Raw genomic sequence first — 24,194 nt, 5'->3', positions numbered from 1 at the left:
TTTGCTCTGTTGAGAACAAAGCATTTTCGTACTTAATGCTCACAAGAGAAGCCTTCTAGGACTTCTTGTTCCCTTTCACCTCTATTTCCAGTGTAAGATAACTCCCAGTGTGGAGCATTTCCCCTTTCCCCCTCACCTGCTGCCTTGCTGGGTTGCTCCTGCTCTGTCTCCTTCCTGCTTGCCAGCAGCCCGAGTTTCTGCAAGTGCCACTGCCAGCCTTTGCCAGTGTTAAGCTCATGCTGTTAGTGGTAGGTGGGCTCCTCCTGATCCCACCTGCAGCCACCCTCCTGTCCTGGTGGGTAGAGGGACTTGTCCCCTCTCTGCCAGCCCCTCCAGGGGCAGCAGGAGCTCCTTGCCTGGCCCTCAGAGCTGGGTGCCTCAGGCAGGCCCTGGTGGTGGTGCTGGTGTGACAGGAACCTCACCTGCCCACACCGTGCCAGAAGCCAGCTTTTAATTGCTCCCAGATCAGGCTGGGAAATGCTACCTTGTGTTTTGCATGATCTCATTAGCTGTGTTTCAATTAAATGGGACTGGACACTGGGGGTGCAGTCATGCGTGCTGCGGGGGAGTGAGCCCTTTGGCTTTGGCTCAGGACAACCAACACCCTCTTGGCCAATTCCTGGCCCCAGCAGGGGAGTTAGCACAGCGTAGACACCATTCTCCATCAGGGCTTTGGAAGCAGATACATTATTTTGGAGATGGATCACGTTTGATGCGGACAAACCGTGCCCAATGCTGTCAGCTGGAGAACAGGACCTGCTTCTATTTGAGCACAAGTCTGATGAGGAGCATCTGAGGGAGCTGGGGGTGTTTAGCCTGGAAAAAGGAGGCTCAGGGAGGACCTTATCACTCTACAACCACCTGAAAGGAGGTTGTACCAAGGTGGGGGTCAACCTCTTCTTCCAAGTAACAAATTATAGGACAAGAGAAAACGGCCTCAGAATGCACCAGGGGAGGTTTAGGTAGCATCTAAAAACTGGAAAAATCTCTTTACTGAAAGAATGGTCAAGCATTGGAACAAGCTGCCTTGTTCCACTCTTCCAAGGGAAGTAGTGGAATCACTGTGGTTGGAAGAATTCAAAAGTGTGTAGATGTGGTGCTTAGGGACATGGTTTAGCAGTGGACTTGGCAGTGCTGGGTTAATGGGACTTGGTGATCTTAGAGATGTTTTACAACCTTAATGATTCTATGAATTAACTGGTTATGGCTATTAATCTGGACATGGCATTTCAGACCAGCCTCAAGATTTTTAGATTACATTTCTAACATGGCCCCAGCATCACATCAGCAGTATTTTTGAGGAAGAAACAAAAAAATTGGAAAGTTTTCACAGGAGAGAAAAACAGATCTGACTTCAGGAAAGGTTTAAAACAAAAGCAGAAACATTCAGACTGCCAGCAGCAGCACAGAAGAAGACTTTTTGCCCCAGCAGGCAGAGACCTGTGCTAACGAAGTGAGGGGATTGGCCAGATCTGTGTGGAATTAAAATCAGAAGTAAGTAATGAAGCACCTGCTTTTGTTGTGGGATTTTCGTGGGTGATTGTAACATCCCTTATTGGGTGAGAAATGCATCTCTTTGACAGGGGTGTTCTGACAAGTCCTCCTGAACCTGCAGGGTTTGTATCAAAGCTCACTTGAAAAAATCTGACTATCAAGGCCTGTGCTGAACTTCTGAAGGTACTTCAGGACCCATCTGTGCATTAATGTTTATGGCTTGGCATTCTTTGCTAATTACAGATATAGTAGTAAAGGAGTTTGTCAGTGTGTAGAGTTGGTGATTTTCCTGAAAGAGAGCAGGGAAAGCTGCTTGAAAACATTTCCCCAAGACATTTTTCAGACAGCTCAAATTTTTCATAGTGAAACAGGATAATCTGACAGAAATCATTGTTTCTTAGCGATTGGACAAACTTTTAACCAGAACCCATTAGATTACTAACAATGTATGAAATATGTGAGAATTAACCCTTAACCCAGAGATACCAGGTCATAGTCAGCCTTTCCCTGGTGATTCAAAATGTTAATTTTGAGTCTCACAAACAGTATCTAATTGTGAGTTCAATAAGCCTTTCCACCTTTCTATAGGGAGAAGGCTAATGAGGGGACTGAGGAACGATGCATTCATAAAATGCAAAATACAGGACAATGAGAAATTCTGGTGGGCTTTTTGGGTTATTAACTATTTGAGTATTGTTTATGAGTGTAAGTAAATATATGCTTAAGAGCTGAACCCCAAGGCTGTGGTCCTATGCAGTTTTGAGCTGTTCCAGAAACTGTGAGCACACAGAGTTTTAATCAAAAGAGTTCTTGTGAAGAGCTCCCTGCCTTGCACAGGATTTGATCATAACTTTAACAGAAGACAAATATAACTTTTTGGGTTCTGTTTCTGAATTTGTCTTTTTTAACAGCAGACATAACAGAAATACTTTGATAAGAAGCTATTTAAGGTCTGAATTGTCTTGAATTGAAGGTGATATCTATTTCTTTTGTTACTTGTTGAGGGAGGCTGTTACAATCATGTCACTGAAGTAGGTGTTTTGGTTAAGCACTTACCTAGGTGAAATGAGTGTGACTTTTCTTGTATATAGGTGTTAGAGGCACTTTGGGAAGTGGCCTGCAGACTTTGGACGGGACATCTTTAATATAAAAAAGGATACCCAAGCTCTTCCATTGTCAGAATCATGCTGAAGCCTTAGAAGGCCTCTGAACAGAGATAGTTATCCAAAGAGAAAGACTTCCTTGAAAGTAAGCAAAACTGAAGTTAGTGGCATTTGCTTGTACCTTTGCTGAGGAATTAAGAGATGGTGCAGTCGTCCCCTCGAGCCACTGTCACTGCAGTTTTGTCTCCCTGACATTCCCCTGAGTTTAAAATCGAGTGGTTCCAATGCTCGATGCTGTGTGGGGTTCATGCACAAGGCAAGGTGCTATTTTGGTTTCTCGTGGGCAGAATTTCAAGGAGATGGAGGACAGTAAATCAAGCTGAAACTGAAAGACAAAGATTTTTCAGATGGTGGGGCTCTGGGGGGCAGGGCAATGAGGGGATGTCTCCTTTACTCATCCCTCAGAGACTACTCTTGTTGGAAGCAGGGAAAACTTGTGCAGAGGTGTTGCAGCTCACTTCCTCTAGAAATTAAAATAAATAATTCAGAGGAGTGCATGCTTAACTAGAAGCAGTGAGAAATGAATTTGCTTGTGTATTTTTTGGGAAGCCTTGTGCTATTCATGGTCTCCTCTTATCCAATAGATGGATCTGGGATCTAATGGACACTCATCTTGCATGTACAGGACTCATATGTGCACGGAAATGCTTTTAAGTGTCAGGAGTTTGGCAGTCCTGCGAGTTCTCTGTGCCTGTAAATAAATAAATCCACTATATTTGCACACTTTTAAAGTTTAGGATGTGTAAAGAGATCAGAAATGATCATGAAAATACTCTGTTCTGTCTCAGTTTGGGGAAAGGGAGATTTACTTAAAACTACCAAGTGTCTTGAGGGCCAAGGTCCATCAAAGTGTAGAGAAACTTAGACTTTTATTTTCAGCTGATGTTGTGGTGTTCAATCAAAGTTTGGACTTGATGATCTTGGTCTCTTCCAACCTCAATGATTTTATGTTTTGTTTTATTTTTCTATACTGTACTAAGGTACACGTATATTCTATATGTGTACCTTAGTTTCTAAGGTGCACCACCCTTTGGTGGGATGGTCAGAGGCACATTGGTGGACAGAGGTCTCAGCAGAGTACAGCTTGTGCTTCTTCCCTTGGAGGTGCCTCTGCAAATCCTCCTGCTGTCCACAGCCTCAGCAGAGCCCCTGCAGGCTCCCTGCAGCTCAGGGTGGGGATGTGCTGCTGCAGCATTGAAAGCTGGAATTTTTCTCTCCTAGTGGAATGTAGTTTGGAATTTAGCATTGGCCAAAGATGGTTTCCACTGGGAAGTCTGGGTATGGGCATCTTGTTTTAGAAGCTAAAAAAGTTGATGAGAATGGTGGTCCCACACTAGTGGGCCTCAGTACCAGGGAATGGGCACATTCCGTATCTGGGCCAATGTATCCTGAGATCCACATCCAAAGCACATGGAAGCCTAGGATCAAACCCTGAACACACAGGGGACTTAAATCTCCAGGGTACCTTTCAGGATCATTTAAAAATTTCACATAAATCCAATTATTTCCCAGGTAACATGCTGATTTGATTTAGAACCATTAAGAGTAATTACCGGGTGGGCTGCAGGAACAGATAATTAGAGGGAATTGACATACTATTTAATTGGACTAACATGAATTCCCTCTAACTGAAATCTGGATTCACCAATATTATTCAAATAATTCAGTGTTTTTTCATCCCCCTCACTTCAGAGACAGAGAACCGTAAGGTCGTATGTTGTTGTAAGCTAGGAAATATTTGCTCCATGTGCCAGACTTTCTGGAGGGACTGTGTGATCTAATCCTGGCTGGGAACAGGATCTGTGGGGCTGCCCAAGTCATGCTGAAGAAATAACTTCACCTCTCTGCATCCCAGCAATACCACTGCAGCTGATTTTATTGGGTTTGGTTGCTGCTCTGGGCTATTGCACCAGCAGGGATCCATCTGCCCCCACACAGCAGCTCTTTGCCCGTTGTGGCTTTTTGGTTGTTTCGTTATTTTTTTGGCTTTTCTGTTTCAAAAGTGTCAATGCTCCTGAACAAAATGGGGACATAAATGTTTGCCCTGCTCTGCAGAGGGAATACTTAGGATGAGATGTGTTGTGTGAGTGGCCATTTCAGGCAGTGCTGTCAAGAAAGGAGATGGCTCCTACCTTATTTATTTGACTTACTCCATGAGACCCCCCACTCAGTGCCTTTCTTCTGTGTCCTCCTTTGCCATTGCCACACTGTCCTGGATGGACTGATTCCTTCTCAGCTCTGAAGAGCCCAGCTGCATCTTCCCATAAAATGCTACAGTGATATTTTCCCACTTTTCTCTTGGGCAGTTACTACTTTAGCTTATGATTTCAAGGACTCTGGGAGGGATAATCTACATCCAATGTTTTTGAAAAAATATTATACATTTTATTGCACTTTAAAATGCTGAGTGAAGCAGCTGGATGTGGTAATTGAAGGATGGTGAATATGAAGCTCCTCTGTACTGATCATCCCAGTGATGTGACAAAGTGTAAATCCAAACTTTGCTGCTCTACCTTCTATTCACAAATGTAAGCCTGAAGCCTTTGAAGTTTCAGAAAGCCTGGATTGTGACCTAGGCTCCAATTTTGGCTCAAATCCCTCTGTAACAATACAAAACTTATTTGGGAAAGGAACATCAAGGCTCTGAGAAATGTATCTGGGAAGGAAATGTTTGCTGGCAAAGGGTGAAGTACCAAAAGTTTGTGAGGTGTTAGGGGGAAAGGGGGTGAGGGAGGTCACTTTGTCCTGGTTTTGAACCTGTAGCTTTAATTTATTGGAAAACCTTTGGGCTCAGAATCGACTGGGCACATGTTTTGAGGAGAATATGTTGGTAACTCCCCACGTGTGGAGACACGAGGTTTGACTCTATTTTCTCAGAAAGTTGATTTATTATCTTATGATATATATTATATTAAAATACTACATAAAAACTATACTAAACGAACAGAGAGAGAAGAAATTATCAGAAAGCTATAAAGAACAAGAATAGAATAGAATGTATAACAAAATCTTGTGACTCTCAGAGTCTGATGCAGCTGCATCTGTGATTGGCTCTTAATTAGAAACAACTAACATGCACCAATCACAGATGCACCTGTTGCATTCCACAGCAGCAGATAGTTATTGTTTACATTTCTTTCCTGGGACCCTCAGCTCTTCAGGAGGGGAAAATCCTAGCAAAAGATTTTTCATAAAATATTATAATAACAAGAATAGGCTTTAATTCTCTTCACCATAGATCTGATAAAATGTACGATAAAAATATAAGAAGCCCATTTAATTATTGTAAAAAGTCAATGACTGTTTTTCAAACATGGGAGTGACCATCCTGAAGTCCTTACCAAAACGTTACTCAGAAAACTTTATTTTTCTTAACAGCCCTAGGCAACTTTTACTAGAAAGCAAATTAATTTAAAAAGCAATTAGGAATTAATCCCATTTAGATAACCATCTGATAACAGTGTCATCTTCAAATTTATGCTATCATACAGTGATAGCACTGCTGTGCTGTGTCCCAGGAGTGTCTAACTTATGGTGAACATGTGCAATTTTTTTTTGCCAGGGCAAACAGCAGAATGCCATTAGTGTTGCCAGAGCTATTTCAGCTATCAAAGAACAGTGAAGAGTCCTGCTCCATGTTGTGATTTCATGTCTTTTGGTGAAATGGTCAGGTCTGCTCATCAGATTTCAGCTGAATTGGCTGAAAAGTGTAGAAAGGACATTTTGAAAGGACCACCTAGGCTTGCAGTGAGTGTCTCTTGTTCAACTTTTAGTTTTCCTACAGCCCATTCCTTCAGTATTGAATCTTGTGTGGGCTTTGCCGTTGGCTTTGCTTGGCTGGGGATTGCATCTTTTCTGTTAAATTCAGTGAACACAGCCTGAAAAGCCACATCTCATCACACATCCTCAAGGCCTGCATTCCCTAGATAGGATTTGTAAAACTGTGAGCAAGAGCAGAGGGCTGTAGAAAGTACAGAGGTTTTGTGGAAGTTTAAGATGAGAGCAAAGAAGGACCTAAATGTATTCCTGGTCGCTTAAATGCTGGTGATTGATTTTAGTGCTGGGATAGATTGGTAATTCAGTGGTCGTCAACCCTTCCAGAAAAGCATTAATCTCCTTCATCAGACAGGTTTATTGGTGGCAGGAGAAGTTCACTGTATTGTTTGCTGCATTGCTTTTTGGTGGGCCAGGCTCCCCTAAGCAGCGTGAGTGAGTCGGGGATGTTTAATGGGCACATCCCCCTGGCCCAGCCACTGAGGCAACAGAACGAGCCTTTTGCCTCCTGCATTCACCAGCTCTTTCTTGCCTGTCTGTATTATTTCAAAACTGTTAAGGTGATGCAGGGAGTGGAAATTTATAAGGGCAATAAAACCTCAGGCAGCAACCGCTGTGGTGATGAAAAGGTGTAAATAAAGGAATGTTGTAAATAACAGAGGACAGATCTATCAGCCCACAATTGTGGCCAGAGAAATTGTAATGCTAATGATTAATATTGTTTTAAGCTGTTGATGCACAGAGATTTTCAGGAGCTGTCAAATAGCCCTATCTCTGTAGCACATTAATCACTCGACTGCCAGGAGGAGGATTAACAGGAATACGTGATTTCAGCGTCAGCAAATGCTGACAGAGATTGTTGTCAGTTTAATTATAAATATGATTGCAATATTAATACAATATATTAACTAATATAATAAATGAAAATATTATATTATCACAAATGTTATTATATGTCGCCCTGATTTTGTAAGACTTTGTTAAGCCTTCTGATGTTTGCATTCTTTCAACAAACTTTCTCACACACAGTTCTGTAAATAACTTATGTTTTGCATTCTTTCATGGAGGTGGAGAGAATTGATGGGCCCTTGGTCTGTCCAGTGGCATTGGAGAGGTGGCACTGTCACCCTCCAATCCACTGTCACCTTTGGAAAACTATAAATGTTGGAGTCAGAAAATAAAGTTCTTCTTCTTCTTCCTTTTTGTTCCCCTCGAGAGCAGCAGTGTCTGCGTCATCATTTCGTGCCGTATCACAACAATTATATTACAGTATTTTTATTATAATCATAATTTCCTGCTCCTGCAGAGAATTAAACTGCTGCTGGACATTGGAGAGTTAAAAAAAAAAAGTCCCATTTTTCTTTCAAACATAATCAGTCAGCCCTGATTGACATAATAAGGAGGCAGTGAAAATTGTGTTGTTTCCCACTATGTAAATGTAAGGATTCCCTTTGCTGGATCAGGTCTCTGGTATCCAGATGTGAACCACTAAAAAAGACAAATTCTGAAATCTGCCTGAATTGTATAAATGCCAGAGCTGTCACTTTTACAGATCTTCTTTGTCCATTGTAATTTAAGTTTTCTGTGGGTCAGGAAAACCCCCCCAACAAACCAGGGATCACAATACCCTTTTTTAAGCCATGAATTTTAAGTGAAGGAAAAGGAAGGATTAGACTTTCAGTGCTGGGATAGGTGAGTTCACAGCAGTGCCAGGAGGAGCTCCCCATGTTCCGTAGGAGATCCAGCCCATCCTTGGGCACAGTGGCACCTGTGGTGCCGTTCTGTGCTGAGGGCAGAGACTGTGTGGTGGCTGGTCCTGCAGGTGTCAGAAATGGCTTTGGCTGCTGGCAGGGGAAAAGTGATCAGGGAGTCTTCTCAGAAGATCCAGGAGTGTCCTTGGAGTAATTAACCAGAACAGAGGGAAACCAAGTTGTGAAAAACAGAGCCTATAAGTCTAAATCCCAGCACAGTTCTACTGTGGTAGAGGTTTGCAAGCTCTGAACAACAGATTTCAAGATTTTCTGGTGCCCTGGTGAAGAACTGAGATGAGAAGTGTGCCCCAGAAACCATATTCTTAAAAGCAAACTGTGATGCTGCAAAAGTTAACTTTTGTGGAAGTTTGGATCTGTTGTATTGACTCCACAGATTAAACTGTGACTGTAGGACTCATAGAGAACTAAATTTATACAGCACTTCTTCAGGAGGTCCTATATATGGACTTATTCAAGACTGAAAATAGAGACCAATTGTTCTCCTTAAATAAATGTCTTTTAGGGGAAAAAAAAAAAGGCAAAAGAAAAAAGGCAGAGAAGAGTAAATCTTCTCAGGGGTACTGTCATGGTAATAAACTCTTTCTATTACTGTGCATTTCCTCATTATTTTTTCAATATCTGTTCTACACTTGGTTTGCAAATTAACTACACATTTTTAAAACAGGTATCTCCTGATATTTTCAGTGTTTTATCATACTAATGGTGTATCAATCTCTTCTAACTTGCACACTGATTTTTCTGACTACTTCAAAGGCACTGGAGATTGTTACCTATTCATGTATCTGTGAACTGGGACCTCTAAAGCATCCATGAGGAATTTTGGAAATTTGATTATTGTATACTTCTCAGCTACATTTTTTTCTTAGGCAAAGCCATTGAGGGAATACTGTGTTGTTAATTGTTTAGGATAGTAGTGAACTGGCTTTTAATGTAGTAGACTGCATTTTGCCATATTGTATGCTCTAGGCAACCCAGTGAGTTATATGTAAAAATATCAATCAGGTATTCTTTTAATGTTCCTGTGTCAGAATTATTATCACCATTATTTTAATGTCTGGAGAAGACTGTTTTAATGATATAAGACTAATATTTTACTAATAACTTTAGCAGCATTACTCCAGATTTCTACAATCACTGGAAAAGCAAAACAAAACTGCTGTGAGCAGTGGTGCTAATGAAGTCTTTTTCCTTTTATATCTTTAAGCTACTTTTCCTTAGTGCATCTCTCTCATCTTTTCATTGGAGTACAAAATCTTGGCTGTGCTTCCCATGTGCTTCCCGTATTGTCTCCTGTAGTGTTGCTAGTCCTGATTTAAGTCCATGATAGCTGGCCAAGTTTACAGTTTATTAGTTGGCTGGTTTACAGGTCATAAATCCATGCTGGTTGACTGGTGGGACAGTGCAATGCTTACAACCAGCTTTGACACTGGTTTGGCTCTCATCTGAAATTGGCTACCAGTTCTTAAAAAATGTGCAGGGACTTCACTACATTTGTCATCTCAATGTTTCTGTCAAATCTCACCAAACCCTAGCCAGCAGGTCTTCGGAATCAGGACTAAAAAATGGTGAGGCAGCAGAGCACCAGTAAGCCATAGCTACTTCAGAAAATCGGCCCAATTTCAGTAATGGAAGAAATAGGAAGAGAATTAAATTTGTCCTGTGCTCCCAGGTGTTATTTTAAACACTTATCTCATAGTCTAGTGCACATGTTTTGGTTTTTTCCTTTTTTTTTTTTTTTTTTTTCTCCTTAGATAACCATATACCTCTCTTTGTCCAACAGGAAGTGCAACTAGGTGCATCTGAACTCTACTTTGGAAATGAAATGTAGCAGCTAATTTGCAGCACTGCCAGCCTTTTCACAGGAGAATATAAAAGGACAACTACTTCAGACTAATGAAAGTGACAGGGGGGAGAGGTGCCTTTTAAACACTGCAAATTGGACAGGTGCATCAGGAGTGTAATTTTAAAGGAATCTGACAAGGACGTTTGCAAAGACCAATCTTCTAACTAGTCGAAAGGGTTTCAGACCTCCAAAACTTGGCACTCTTGAGTTTTCAGGGTACTTTTGGAGTTGGCAGGCTGCCTATTTAATATAATTCTGGACTGTCATCTGAATTGTATCTTTCAGAGTTTCAGATTATCTCCTGTAGAAGTAAGTGGTGCATGCCAGGCTGCTGAGGGTGGCAAACTTCAGTTCTTAAAAATTAAATTAGACTATCTTCACAAAAAAATTCTCAAGGGAAAATTGAACTGAAATAATGTTAAAAGATATTTGCATGCAAATATATGAATTTGTGACACTGACTTTTTTAATGCTCCAAATTAAAGATAAAATCCTTTTTAGATTCCTTTGAAATGAAGGACTCAGCAGGTAGCCCACAGAAAAATGCTTGTGGGAGAGTGATAGCGAAAGCTGTACTCAAGGGCTCTGGAGACTTTTTTGTCCTGGAAAGGTTTTCTCCACCCAACCCTGCCTAAGGGAATGCTGACTGGATTGATATGGATTTATTGAAATCCTGATAAGAACAGAAAGCTCTTATTAGTAGCAAGGTCACATGGAATAGGAGGAAGCTCTGGAAATCAGGATATGAAGTGCATGTCATAAGTAAAATTAGAAGAAAACAGAAAAGAAAGGAGCCATAGCAACGTGAAATGGTCTAATAGTAGGATTTTTGTCATTGGAAGAAACTTCTGATCTTTGTTGACTGTCCCCTGAAAAGATGAGGGGGAATGGCTTTAAACCACATACCTAATCTAAATCTACCCTTTAAAGGAGGGTGGACTCAGACTGGATATTAGGGGGAAATCTTTCACACTGAGTGTGTCGAGACACTGGCACAGGTTGTCCACAGAAGCTGTGGCTGCCCCATTCCTGGAAGTGTTCAAGGCCAGGTTGGATGGAGCTTGGAGCAACTTGGGATAGTGGAAGATGTCCCTGCACATGACAGGGGGTTGGAATGGGATGATCTTTAAGGTCTCTTCCATGCCAAACCATTTCAGGAATCTATGAATCTATGATTTACATTCAGGATCTTGAAGGCCAGAACCTGCTTATATCTTTCAAAGCGCAAAAGAGGATAAAATACTGGAATAATAAATGCTTTCTTCAAATGAAAAATAAGTAAATATATAACACAGGAACAGAAGCACTAGGAGAAGCTTTAAAGTGGTGCATCTACTGGAAAATACTCTTTAATACAATTGTCTTCTTCTCTGTAGGGTGTAGTAGCAGTGAGTGCTGTTCAAGGCACTTTTGCTCTCACTGCTTTGAGATGCGCTCCCTTATTTTAATTTTGGGATGGACTTTGTTCTACTTAACCCTAAAAGTATTCTCTATATCTTACAAAAGTTCCTGGAAATTAGCTGATTGTGGAGAAAAAGAAAATATAAAAACAGGGGTCAGATTACTAGGAAGGGTACTGGATGGATATCTCCAGGATGAGTTGTTCATGGGCAGTCCTGTGCTCTGCACTCTTATTCAAGGATGCTGCTTAGAGGTGTCTGTCCTATTTTTTTAATAGGTTTACTGTCTTGGAAACTCATTTTTCCAGTTCCCACAGAAGAGATGGAAGCAGGTTCTCACCATACTCCTCTCTCACATGACAGGATTGCTGGAACAACTTGCCCAAGGAAGTTGTGAAGTCTCAATCCTTGCAGATGTTAAAAGCTTGAATGGATATGGCCCTCAGCCACCTGCTGCTCCAGTTGACTCTGGTCTGAACATGGGGGTTGGCCCAGATGTTCTCCAGAGGTGCTTTCTGTCCTCAGTGACTCAGTGAATTATGGTCTGGAGTGACTACATCCACAGTAAAAAGTTCAAATTTCCATGGTTAACTCTTATTTTGACTTCTCTCTTTAGGCTAACACAAAAAATTGCTATGTGGTGACTTTTGCATTGTAAGTGTTCTGCCCAGATATGTGCTGAAATCACCAAAATCTCACCACATGCATTATTACCATCTTTGTTATTTGGAGATGATTTCCAGTGTCCATAATAAAAGTTTGTTGAATTTCAACTGGTGCTAAAAGGTTGTGTATTCCACTTGTGCATCTCAGCTGTTCCATTTACAATCAATCCATGCCTGACAGGTGCAGTAGGAGCTGGAGGAGGGAAGAATGACACGAAGCACTGGAGGTGTGCCCATCATTACTTGTGGCTTCTCCCTATGCCCTTTTTCACAGACCAGCATAAAACACCATCCAGTAGCTAAATATAGTCATTTGTCAGCCGAAGGGAATTAGGTGATGATGAAATGGGTGGATATAATGAAGAGTTATGAGTTTCAAGGCAAAAAATGTTCTTTGTTTTGGGTGGCATGAAGAGGAACATATAACAAAGCTGGGATGAATGTGAGCAAGGCAAAACTTGGGTTAAAGAGAAATTAGTGGCTAAGATGGTGTCCAGTTTGGTTCTGAAATGACATCTTGGGTGCAGACATGTTAATTTAACAGTTATAACCTATACAAGAAAGTCTTCTATGGGAAACGATCCTGACTTCATAAGGAATTGTGGAAAAGCATCTCTGTTTCCTACAAATTCCCTTTCTTTTCTCAGATCCTCAATTCTAAGATTTTAATCCTTTAGGATTTTGTGAAGAAAACAGATTTCTCTTTACATGTATTTCCAGCTCTTTGATCTGAGAAATAGGGTCAGCTATTATGCACTGATTAAGTGAAGTATGAATACTTTCAATAGCAAATTTCATAATTTTTCCACAAGTTCTGTTCAAAAATATAATTTTAGGCAAGGTGAACCTCTGGCATTGATACATTTCATCATTTTGTTAGAAACAAAATATCTTTAGGTGCTTTTATGTCTAAGGTCTCACAGAGATTGTGGCAACTGACATTTAGTTTTGAGCTTCCAAATCAAGATAAATCAGAAAACTCTTGTGAGCCATAAGTGAAAGCATTCTTAAGATACTGTATAAATGTAATTGCTAATGGTCGTGCAGGTTAACTTTATTGTACACATCCAATAATTACTAAAGGTCTTCTTATTGGCTTTACTCTTTGAGAGAGACCATTTTTCAATTAGAAACATTTATAATTGTTTTCCTGTAATTGTCCAAGCTAAGTTACAATTGTGTCATATAATGACCTTTGAAAATGTGTCTAGAAAAGCCTGCAGCTGTTCCCTCCTTGGGCTCTCTCTACCGAGTTATATTTAAGCCAGTGTCTCTGAAACCAGGCAGTAATAAAAGGGATATTATCCTTAGCAAATATCTTAATCATGGTAAATCTCTGTTGCCCTACAAATGACTGCATGGGGGATTACAGTGGAGTAAGCCATTTGCTGAATATCACTGCCACCTTTCCGAGGCCATTTAAGCGTGTTTAATTTTTCAGGGTGAAACATGAAACCCACTAATACAAATGTTTGCATTTGGCCTGAATTATATCCAGACTGTAACAGTTAGAGCAGGCTTAGGACCAGATTGTGAGTGATCTGTAGGAGGTCAGTTCTGCTTGGGAGAGTGAGAGAGAAAAATGCATTTTTGTTCCCAGTCCCAGCTCTCTTATGTCACTTACGCTGCCTCGCTTCTTTTCAATATTTATGTAAGGCTATCATGGGGTGAAGTACCAATAAATATATGGATGATGCTTAGCTCTGTATTTTTTAAATATCAATCAAAGTCCTTACTGTCATCCAGTGCCTGGGAGCCTTGAGTGTCTGACTTGGGTTCATCCTGGCTAAAATGGAGGTGAGAATGCTGTGAAGTACAAAATACTTTCAGGGACTTGTGTTCTCCACTACATTACTTCCTATCTGTTTGTTTATGCAGATTTCTATCAGGTTGCCCAGAAATACAGAGGCTCCCTGTTTTCCAGTGGTCAAGCTTAAGGGAACCTTTTGGGAGACTGAAGTGCTACTGTGCATTTCATGCTTTCTTTTTTTCCTTTCTTTTAACAAAGGAGTGTCTTCTCTCTGTGCCTGCCCAGGTGATGCAATCCTAGTCAGTGTGGTCTCAGCCACAGCCTTGGGAACTGGCAGCTCCAGGAGGTGTTTCCTGGAGCAGAAATTCAGTGACTGTGAGGTGACACCTGTTTCAGGTGGCACAACACTCTTATTCCACATTGCAGTGTGCCAGGAACACATCACCCACATGCTCCCCTTGTTCCAAAGGAATGTGGACTCGGTTCACCTCCCCAGCCTGATTTCTTGAACTTTCCATCAGGCAGCTTTCCCCAAAAGCCCCAAACACGACTTCCAAGGGTGGCTATGAGGATAAGAATGGTGAGTGTGACAGGCAGTGTTTTGTTGTTCATAGGATCCTGGAATCACAGAACAGTTTGGGTTGGAAAGGACTTTAAAGACCATCTTATTCCAACTCACTTGCTGTCATCAGAGACACCTTCCACTATCCCAGATTGCTACAGCCCTATCCAGCCTGGCCTTGAGCACTTCCAGGGATGGGGCAGCCACAGCTTCTCAGTTCCAGTCCCTTACTACCCTCATAGGAAATAATTTTTTCCTAACATACAATGTAAACCTGCTTTCCTCCAGCTTAAGGCCATTCTCCCTTGTCTTTTCACTACATGTCCTTTTGAAAAGTCCCTCTCCAGCTCTCTTGTAGCCCCTTTAGGAACTGGAGCAAGTTGTTGATTTTCTCATGACTGCTGGACAGATGTTCAGCAAAGGTGTGGATATCTGTCCATCCCAGAGTTTACTGTGCTGAATGAAATATTCTCTGTTTTTAAATCCCAGGCAAATTTCCAAATGACAAGCCCTGACTTTGAATGGTCAGCAGAATTTAATAAATATTCTAATGACCTTAAATGAGACCATAGGCTGTGTGGTTAAGCAGTTATACTTGTTAATTGGGAGATGTAGCTAATAATAACCAAACTGAAAGGGGAAATTGAGTTAGTGCCTGTAAGAAATGAGACATTCACAGTGGACCCTCTCATTAGAGACTTCAAAATTTTTATTTTTCTAAACTTAATCACCTGTTTCATTTTTCAACCACTTCAACCAGACACAAGTATTCTTTCCTGTGACAGTGGTTTAACATAAATTTTGTATAACTTGTCTTATTGGAGAGTTTGTGTCTTTGTGCTTTTAGCTTGAATCCGAGTTTTTTCACTAAGGAAAAAATAAATTCTGTTAAGTGGATAAAGTTTTATTATACCCTTTTACGTTTTCTACTGTATAGGAAGGTTAAAGCTTTGATTTAATTTCCCTCACAGAAGAAACAAAATTGTCTCCTGTGGGAGACAATTATAGGTGAAGATGAAACCTCTTGGTGTGTTGAGTGTATCTTTCAGATGCTTTCATGGTGATTTTGGATAAAATACCTACATAGATAAAATGGACATAGAATAATAGAACTATTTGGATCAGAAAAGCCCTCTAAAGTCATCAAATCCAACAATTAACCTGACACTATTAAGTTCACCATTAGTTTTTCACAGGTGTATGAGATTTCTCTCTCTTACTCTGAAGGTGCAAACTTCTCTTTCTGATTCCAGCCACTGCTTGATATAGTCGGTGGTTGTGGGTTTATCCCTGTGGCTACTGCTGAGGGATGTTTGCTCTTTGTACAGACTCTCTCATGAAAGAGTGAGACCTTAATTGTGTCTTCATCTAGAGAGGTGGATCAGAAAGTGTTTTCACATTCACTACATATTTTAGAGGTTTGAAAGTTTCTCTGCAGCAGGATAAACACTAGAAATGTTTAGAAGCTTTTGTAAAAAGGCTGCAAAGTGTGAAGGAAAATTTTGTACTGGAATAGGGTCCGAGGTTAAGTTTCTCAGCTGGACTGAAAGTTCAGAACAGGGTTTTCACATTCCAGTTGATGCTCTCATCACCAGGTAATTGGCTATTTTGAGGAGGCTATCTTTTGGCTTCAAGGAGGAATTTTCAAGTTGAGCATGAAAAGTCATTTTGTTCTCAGATGTTTCTTTTAAATCAGCCCCTGTTTTGGTATAGTACATGTTTTCTCCATACAGTTTCTTCTGAAAAAATCTAATCTAAGGTAGACCTTAGCCCTTCTTTGAACATGGATTAGACCAGATGACCTCCTGAAAAGTCCTCCAACTTAAATTCTTCTATGATTCAGCTTGGAAGGATCACCCTTGATCTCTAATAAGGAAAAATTATTCCTGAACCTAGAGTTACAATACAGTAAAAAATGTAATGTTAAGTGCTGAATGCCATGGTCTAAAGATTTAAGTATTAACTTATAAACCAATTATTAGCTAGTGTTCTCAGTTGCTGAGTGGTTTTATGCATATGGACTTTGCATAAATTCTCATATATATATATATATATTTACATATACATAGATATATATAGATATATATGTGTGTGTGTGTTTGTGTGATATTAGACACAGAGAACCATGTAAGGGAAGGACAAAAATCATGTCTGTGCTAGTAAGTGACACAGGGCCAGGGGCAGCCCCAGGCACTGGATGATGCTCATGTGCTCCATGGCACCACTTTGACCTGGTACAAGTAGAGGCATTCAAGAGAAAATGACTGATCTGGCCTGGGATTTTACCATGGGCACAAACCCATCCCATTTAGCAATCTGGATGCTTTTGTGGTTACATTTCAAATGGTAAATAACATGAGGAAGTGGAACGTCACTCTACAGAGGCTGGGGAAGTTGAGGTTATATTCCTATCTGTGTCCTGAGTTGCCTGGGGTGTCCATAGTCAAGCCACTTCAGTTATTTTAGTCTCTTTATGCCACTTGCATTGTCTTAGCCTCTTTCTTTGATACATGTAAAGCCTTGCTGTAAAAACTCAGCTTTTCAAAACAGTTTTTGTTTTCTGTGGTATGTTGGCAGGCACACATGTGAAGGGCCTGTTCTAGGTTGGGACCTCTAGAGGTTCCCATAGTCCAAATAATAATGGTAAGGACAAGGGAATGACATGTGATTTCTAATGAAATGACCATCCAGTCTCCTTGAGAGATGTAAACTGAGTGATTGTTCTGTGTGTACCAGCTTTACAGGAGCAAGAGTGCCCATTTCAAGAAGGATTTGGAGACAAGCTTCTGCATATCTGTGTTTGCAACAGGCAGGAGCAGCTTCTATAATTATTAAATTTAGTATCATTTCTATTTGATCTGCCATGGAAGAACTGCTGTGAAATAAAAAGCCATGGAGCACGATTAAGTTTGCATTTGATTTGCTGTGATATAGAATAAATGCCAGGCACATAAAGGGCTGCTTCATGGATGAGATAGGTTCCTAAAGGTGGGCTTTTACCTTCCTTTGCCATATTACTGTGTAGAAAACATTCAAAAGCCATGCCTCTTCACTTATCTGTCTGCAAAACGAAAATATAGGCTATTTAACAGAACTGACATGTACTGGGTTAAAATACATTTTTAAATATGTTGATAATGCCACAGAGGAAATGTGTGATGGGAGAGATCAGTGCTCCTGTAGCAAATGCAGTGCTAAGGCTGGGGTTGTGCTGGAAGCTGAGGTGCATCCCAGGGCCCACCCTGGATCAGCTGAGTAATTAAGTGTTTGTTTGCTTCCAGATGAATACAAGAGTAAAGTAGCCTGCGAAGATGACAAGCTGAGGCTGAGCTGTAAGAAGAGCATGGTGATAGCCATTTACTCTGCTATCTTTGGGAGGACACAAGGAGGCAGCCTGGAGTGCCCATACCAAAACCTAGGGATGCCCATGATTGGTAAGCAGGGGAATGGCTTGATGTGGGCAGGGTGATTTCATTTACTGTCATCACAGCAGAGCTGACACAGACCCTGGTCAGAAAAGCAGGACTGGGAGATGCAACCTGCCATGGTGGTGCTCCTGATGTGTGGTACCCAGCAGTGAGCTTCATCATGAGCACCAAACTGAGGTGCAGCTATATGGCCTAGCTGAGTTCCCAGGCCACAGGCTTTTCACAGATTCATCTGATTGTATGATTGAAGGTGCTTGAATTTCTTGTTCAATTTTCTGTCTTCGTGGTGGTTCATCCACTGAGCTGGCCTGTAATATGGAGGAGTATATTATCTGGGCATGTCATGTACCATCTGCAGCCACTGAAGCCTTGACATTGCATTTAGACTTTTACTGAAGTTAAAGCAAATTCAAAAAGCAAGTTGTTAAATTTGATCATGTTACGGTTGGCTTACAGTACCTTCAAGTATCTTCTTTATTCTCAAACTATCAGGGTCTCTTACAGTCATGAGTTAAAGATAAATAATTGAAAAACATTCACTGGAACTGTCTGTTCTTGAGCTGATGTGAAATGACTTTGAATTTTAGGCTGTGGCAGAGAAAGCAACAGTCACAGTACAAAATCCTGTGCTCAGCATTTGTCATAATTCTTCTCTGCAGAGCTGAGAGGGAATTAATGGGTTTCCCAAAGGAATTAACTCCAGAGAGGGAAAGGCTAAGAGGAGACTGCACAGGGAACCTTGATCTGCTGCTATTTCTCATGCTGGGATCTGTTCATCTGTATGTGAGCATCTTTGGCTTCACAGCTGCTGGTCCAGTGCCCTTAAGGAGTTAAATGCTATTTAAATGGAAACATGTCAAGTGAGTGCTTGGCAATATGATACTCAGATGGTGGGTGTCATTGGAAACCCACGGGTGGAATGAGGCCAGTCAGGTTATTTGTACAGTGTGGCAAGTGTCTTGCTTGTGTAGCTGTGCAAATCTGAGCACTTGTAGCACAGCTGAGTTGTCCAGGGTCTCCTGAAGTGACCAGTGTTTCTGGATGTGCTCCTGTAGTCCCAGTTGCCAGGTATCAGAAGCCAAAACAGATGTGTGTGGCAGGTTAGCCTGGACCTCTTTGGTGTGGTATTTGGGATGGGCTGAGTCTGTGCACTGGTTGCTGTGGTGGTTGGGCTCCTGGGTGAGAACTTGCCAAGTCAGTGAAACAGGGTGGGTGTCTGGAGCAGCCCTGAGCACCCCACTCTGTTGTCCTTGTTGAGAGGGAAGGAACAGGCACTTGCCAGTGACAAGGCACCAGCACAGGGACCCACTCTTCAATGTCAGCATGAAGCAAAACTCTATGTGAAGCCACAAAGGGTAAAGTTTTATTCTTCCTTTCCCAGCTGCAAAATCATGAACCTGGTACTGGCTGAGAGCAAGGTATGTGGGACCAGAAAACGGGACAGCAAGCACAAACAGGGAGGAAAAGCAGTGGGGTCTGACAGCAGGGCTGCATGTGCCACCTGTATGCCCTGCTGTTCTCAAACTGGCCTTGTGAGCTCTACCAATTGGGATGCTTGCCCAAGGAAATGAGGTGTCAGATCCTAGAGTGCAGCACACAGTCTGCTCCTGGGATGAGGCGGGGCCTTCCTCAAATGTCAGCTCCTAAATGAAATTACTTACATGAGCAGGCTCAGTGTAATGCCAAGTCAGGGGTGGGAATGCTGAGGAAACTTTACACTAAAAAAACAGCTCAAGGTTTTAAGCTGTGAACAGATGCTAAAAATGACAGAGTGGTTGGACAGGAGCAAATATCCACATGTTTGGAATTGCTGGGATCTCAAGTATCTTAAGTCAGTCTGGTGCTCCTGGGGTGCTGTGGGAGTAGGTATGTCCTATACATAAGAGCAAAGGGAGGGTGGGAAGGGTGTCTGGAATGTCTGCATGCCCTGCAGGACTGGGGAGGAGATGTGAGGAACTCACCATGGAGCAGTGACTTCCCCAGGCTTTCCCAGCCATTTGGGCACTGTGTGTGTGGGACGAAAGACAGACTCTGGCTGTTGATGTTTCCTTGCATGCTGAAATCCTGAGCGAATTGTGGGGCAGGGGTGAGCTTAACTTAAAGAAAACTGGGGTTGAGCAGATGGTCATTCCAATTCACCGTGCTCCAGCCCCTAAATCCCAGTCATGTTTGGGAGTGGTTGTTCAGGTTTCTTCAGCTACAGCTCACGGATCCCCTTGGAATGAGGCAGTCTCTGATTATCACAGCCTTCCCTTTGTCTGCCTGTGTGAGCTGGCCCAGTGGAGCAGAGCTCCAGTGTTGCAGGAATGGGAAGGTGAGCTCTGGCTGTAGCTTGCACTTTTCTTGGCTCCACAGGAGAAACTGGTGTAGGATCCTCCTCCAACCCAAATCAGTAAAAAGCACATTCACACTGTGCTTCCCCATGGCACCCTGCAAACCTCCCATTCCTGTCTTCAGTGACAAGCTGGTTGTGCTCCCAGCTGCCACGAGTGATTGTGGGAACAGCACTCAGGGTCCCCCAGCCTGCTTCAGAAACTGCCCTTCTCATGGGCCTGCCTAGCCCAGCAGGCAGCTCTGTTCCTTCAGGAGCAGGTGGAAACATCACAATTTATAAATCAAAGCTTCTGCTAGCTGGAGAACATTTCCCTGCACGTTTCCACAGCCCTGCAGTGTGGGGAGGGCTGCTCCGTGGCAGCCTTTGATCACAGACATTCACAACAAGCTGATCTTACAAACATGACCTTATAGTCAGACTTTGCAGCAACATTCAGTTCCTGTAAGGCAGAACTCAGCTATGTTCTGTATGTGGGAGATTTATTCTGTTTGAATTTCATGGGTATGATGATTTGTGTCAAATCTGAGCCTTGGCAAAGGACATTTTGCTGGGAAGTAGGCCCTGCACAAGTTTGCAGTGATTATTTTTATCCACGCAGCCTGAGCTACTTGAAGAGTGAAGAAGTCATTCTTGCCCCAAAAGCAGTGAAGATTATCTGTTCTTCCTCTCCTAATGAAAAACAGTTCAGAAAATTTTGTTCAGTTTTTCTTTATGTGGACAAAACGCACATTTGGATTGAATTTAGAAATATACAGCTTCTACAGTTGAGGATTTTAAAGAACTGAGATCTAAGATGGGCAGGAGAGATAGCCTAATAAAGCATTGTATATGTAAGGTAAACCAATTCAATTTGTGCTGTTTCTGCCTTGAAAAACAGGACCTTGTACTCCTGTAGAAGTGTTGAGGAGATAAAGTCCACTAACAGTAAATTTCCTGGATTCTACATTAGGTGCTTAGCTGGTTTCTGAGGTATCCTGGTGTTGCAGCTATTGCTATGCTACTTTTGGGTGATGAAAGATCCCCCCCATGGCCATGCCATGCCATGCCAGCCACATGCTTTCTCTTATAATGTCTATATGAATGTACTTAGCGTGTGTGAAGAGAAAGTTATGGTGGACAACTCTATCTTATTGCTGTCATGTTAAAGTGAAAATCTGTCAAGATCCTCTTTTAACTGGAAGCATGCTGAAACTTGTGTCTCTGACCGTAATGGGAAACCCCTGCAAACAGCTGGAGCCCTCCTTGAATGCCCTGGGAACTCTGAAAAGCTCCTAAAAGAATTTGACCTTATTTGTAACTCTCTTAATAAAGCCTCCACTTTGCTGCCAGCATGTGCAGTGAGCATACACAGAGCACAGGGAGGTCTCTGGGGAAAGGGCTATTTACAAGCAATGAACCATTAATATCCCTCAGCCAAGTGAGCCCTTTGCCCCCTTTTCCTGCTGTTTACAGCTGCCTCTGCCTGCATCTCCAAGTGTCTTGTTTATTCTGAGAGAAGTAATTTTAAAAAATGGCCCTTTTCTACATGTGTCTGAGTGCAAGGTGGTGATCTAATTAGGAGTCTGAGGAGGAAGGTCTTGGATGTAAAATGATTACCCTTTTTGTTGCTTAGTGCAGCAATATCTTTGTTCATATTCAGGGCACCTGACTCGTTCACATTATTCATTTTTACAGTATCTCCCCCCCTGAACCACAGAGAGTGAAATGAATGTGTTCAGCTGACTTCTAACACAGGATTCAGGGCTCCTTCTCAAGGACCCTGTCTTTCTCCATCACGTATACAAAAAGCCCAAAGCAATTTAAGCGCTCATCCTGGGTAGAAGGAATCTGGGCTTGGTTTTGGAGTCTCTGCAAGATCGTGGGAACCCTGGCTCCTCAGCCTTGCTCTGGGTCCTGGGGTGTGGATTAAACTGAGACTCTGCTGAGACTGAAATGTCCTTCTCACTTAACATACAAGTTGTCTCCTGTGCCCCTGTAAAGGAGAAAAATGAATGTGTTCACAAAGCCCTGAGGAATCTCAGATGGTCAGTGGCACTCTGTGACTTGTGGGATCTGATAATGGAAGAGCACAGGAAGGAGTTCAGCAAATGAGCCCGTGCTCATTCCCTGGAATTTTTCATTCTAATGCAGTGACAGAAGGTGATCCAACCCAGTTTGTTTTGGTTGCCTCCTCTTAATGCAGATGTATATAAGACTTGAAGCAGAATCCTCATATAAATATTTATGACACCATATAAATAATGGACCCTTCTAGTTTGTTTATCTGTGACCAGATCTAACACGTGAATGAATATGAAATACATGCAGTAAAAAAATCCATTTTATTCCAGAGTACATGTTCCTGCCAGCAGAAGAGCTGGCTTTAAGAAACTGCTGCCCCTCCAGCTGTGCATTTCTGGGTCTCCTGCTTCACCATCTATGACCATTTTCCATCCTGTTTTCATCAGGACAAGGCTGTGGCTGTGCTCTAATCTTAATCTTAAGTCAAATGCTTAAAAATAAAAGTGTGGAGCTGGACAATGAGGAGTAGTAACCCCTGGCACTGCTGGGGAAGCAGAGGATGGCTGGGACTGCAGGAAGGGATGGGATATCCACAGAAATCTGTGCTGGTCAGACAATGCCATGTAGCACAGCTGACCTTCAGCAGATCCAAGTGGCTGAAAGACTCTTGTGCTTCATCCTGGTTTCCATGTCTGGTCTTTAAAGCAGCTGCAGTTCTGGGTCTGTGGGATGAGCAGCAGCTGGGGGGCTCAGACCCTGTCATTCTTCTATAAAGAGACAAGGCTTCCAAAGCACCCCTCCTGTAGGTGTGACTCTGTGTGTGCTTCATTTACATTCAGGGCAGAAACTACTTTATTATGAGTATAGCTCATGATTAAGAACATGTTTTTAGAGGCCAATCTGTTTGTATATAATAAAACCCATAAGTATCCAAATCTGAAGGCTAAATAAATATCAGTTGCTGTTTAATTCACATATCATACCTTATTAAATTTAAATTGAAATGCAGTTCCCATTTAGAATGCTGAGTTAAAGTGGGACAAAGCCTGCTTTCAGAAAGTTGTTCTTCAATTTTAGATATTTTATGTGTTTCACTTTTTGTCTCAAAACAGCAGGAGGTAATTAAAATCACTTTACAGCTGTTCCTAGAAAACTCCAACTATTGTTGGATTCCATAGAGCCATAAAAATGATTTATATGAAATTGTTTTTATATGCACACAATAGCTATTTAAAAAAATAATTGAAAAGTACATTCAAATGTGAGTCTGGACAAGATCTTTCTCTAAACCAAGGTTCAAGTTGGTTTTGAAATGCTGTTTACAGTGCAGTTTGACCCCCCACAACGATTGTAATTAAAAATTCTGAAACTAGTAATTTAAATAGCACTAGCAGGCTCTGTGATGCTATTGGTATGATATTTGAAGAAGTAAAGTATTTGTATCAGTAATATCAACTTCTTTAGTGGCTGATCTTATAAAAGTTGCTTATTGCCCAACTATTAGTTAAAAGCAACCCCAAAATACAATCTTAACAATTAAAGGGCAAAGTTTAAGAGATTTAAATGTGTAGCATCTCTGTTTGTTTCCATGAAGTTCCTTTGAATGAAAACCAGTGAAACTTGTTCAAAACGGATAAAGTTCCTCTTAAACTAATTCAGATGTCACTCAAGAATATTGCAAAATTGCCAGATTGAGAGCCTGAGAAACAAAAGTAATGTGAAACCTGGGAGTTAGCAGGCACACCATGCTTTATTTTAGGGACCAAGGGCAAGAAGTGACTTGCAGGCTGTGTCACCTGGGTAATCTCTTCAGAAAATGGGCCAGTCCTGCAGCTTGTGAAGTTCAGACCTTGCTTCAGACTAGGTCTAGGCACTTGTTGAATATCCCCATGTTCAGTAAATTTTTTTTTCTTTTTTGGGTTGTAATGTATAGGAAGGAGAAATGAACTCGAGGACTTCACAGAGAAGTAGATACATTGAAAGCACTATCCCTATCTTCTACTGAGT

At 41.7% G+C, this 24,194-nt stretch overlaps 1 protein-coding gene across 2 annotated transcripts in view; it reads left to right on the top strand.

The window, feature by feature from the left end:
* Positions 1 to 24,194, top strand: part of EVA1A (eva-1 homolog A, regulator of programmed cell death) — a 205,166-nt gene that overhangs the window by 67,980 nt on the left and 112,992 nt on the right. Inside the window, exon 4 of one of the 2 annotated variants that reach the window (XM_041420846.1) lies at positions 17,705 to 17,857. The exons of the other annotated variant lie outside the window; for it this stretch is intronic. Coding sequence (XP_041276780.1) covers positions 17,705 to 17,857 — 153 coding nt within the window. The remainder of the gene's footprint in view (positions 1 to 17,704; positions 17,858 to 24,194) is intronic. 2 annotated transcript variants of the gene reach the window in all.

Source organism: Onychostruthus taczanowskii, unplaced genomic scaffold (genome assembly GCF_017590055.1).
Source record: "Onychostruthus taczanowskii isolate IOZ18803 unplaced genomic scaffold, ASM1759005v1 scaffold11, whole genome shotgun sequence".
Lineage (NCBI taxonomy): Eukaryota > Metazoa > Chordata > Aves > Passeriformes > Passeridae > Onychostruthus > Onychostruthus taczanowskii.
The sequence above is the reverse complement of the archived record's forward strand: the minus strand, read 5'-3'. Positions and strand labels throughout refer to the sequence as shown.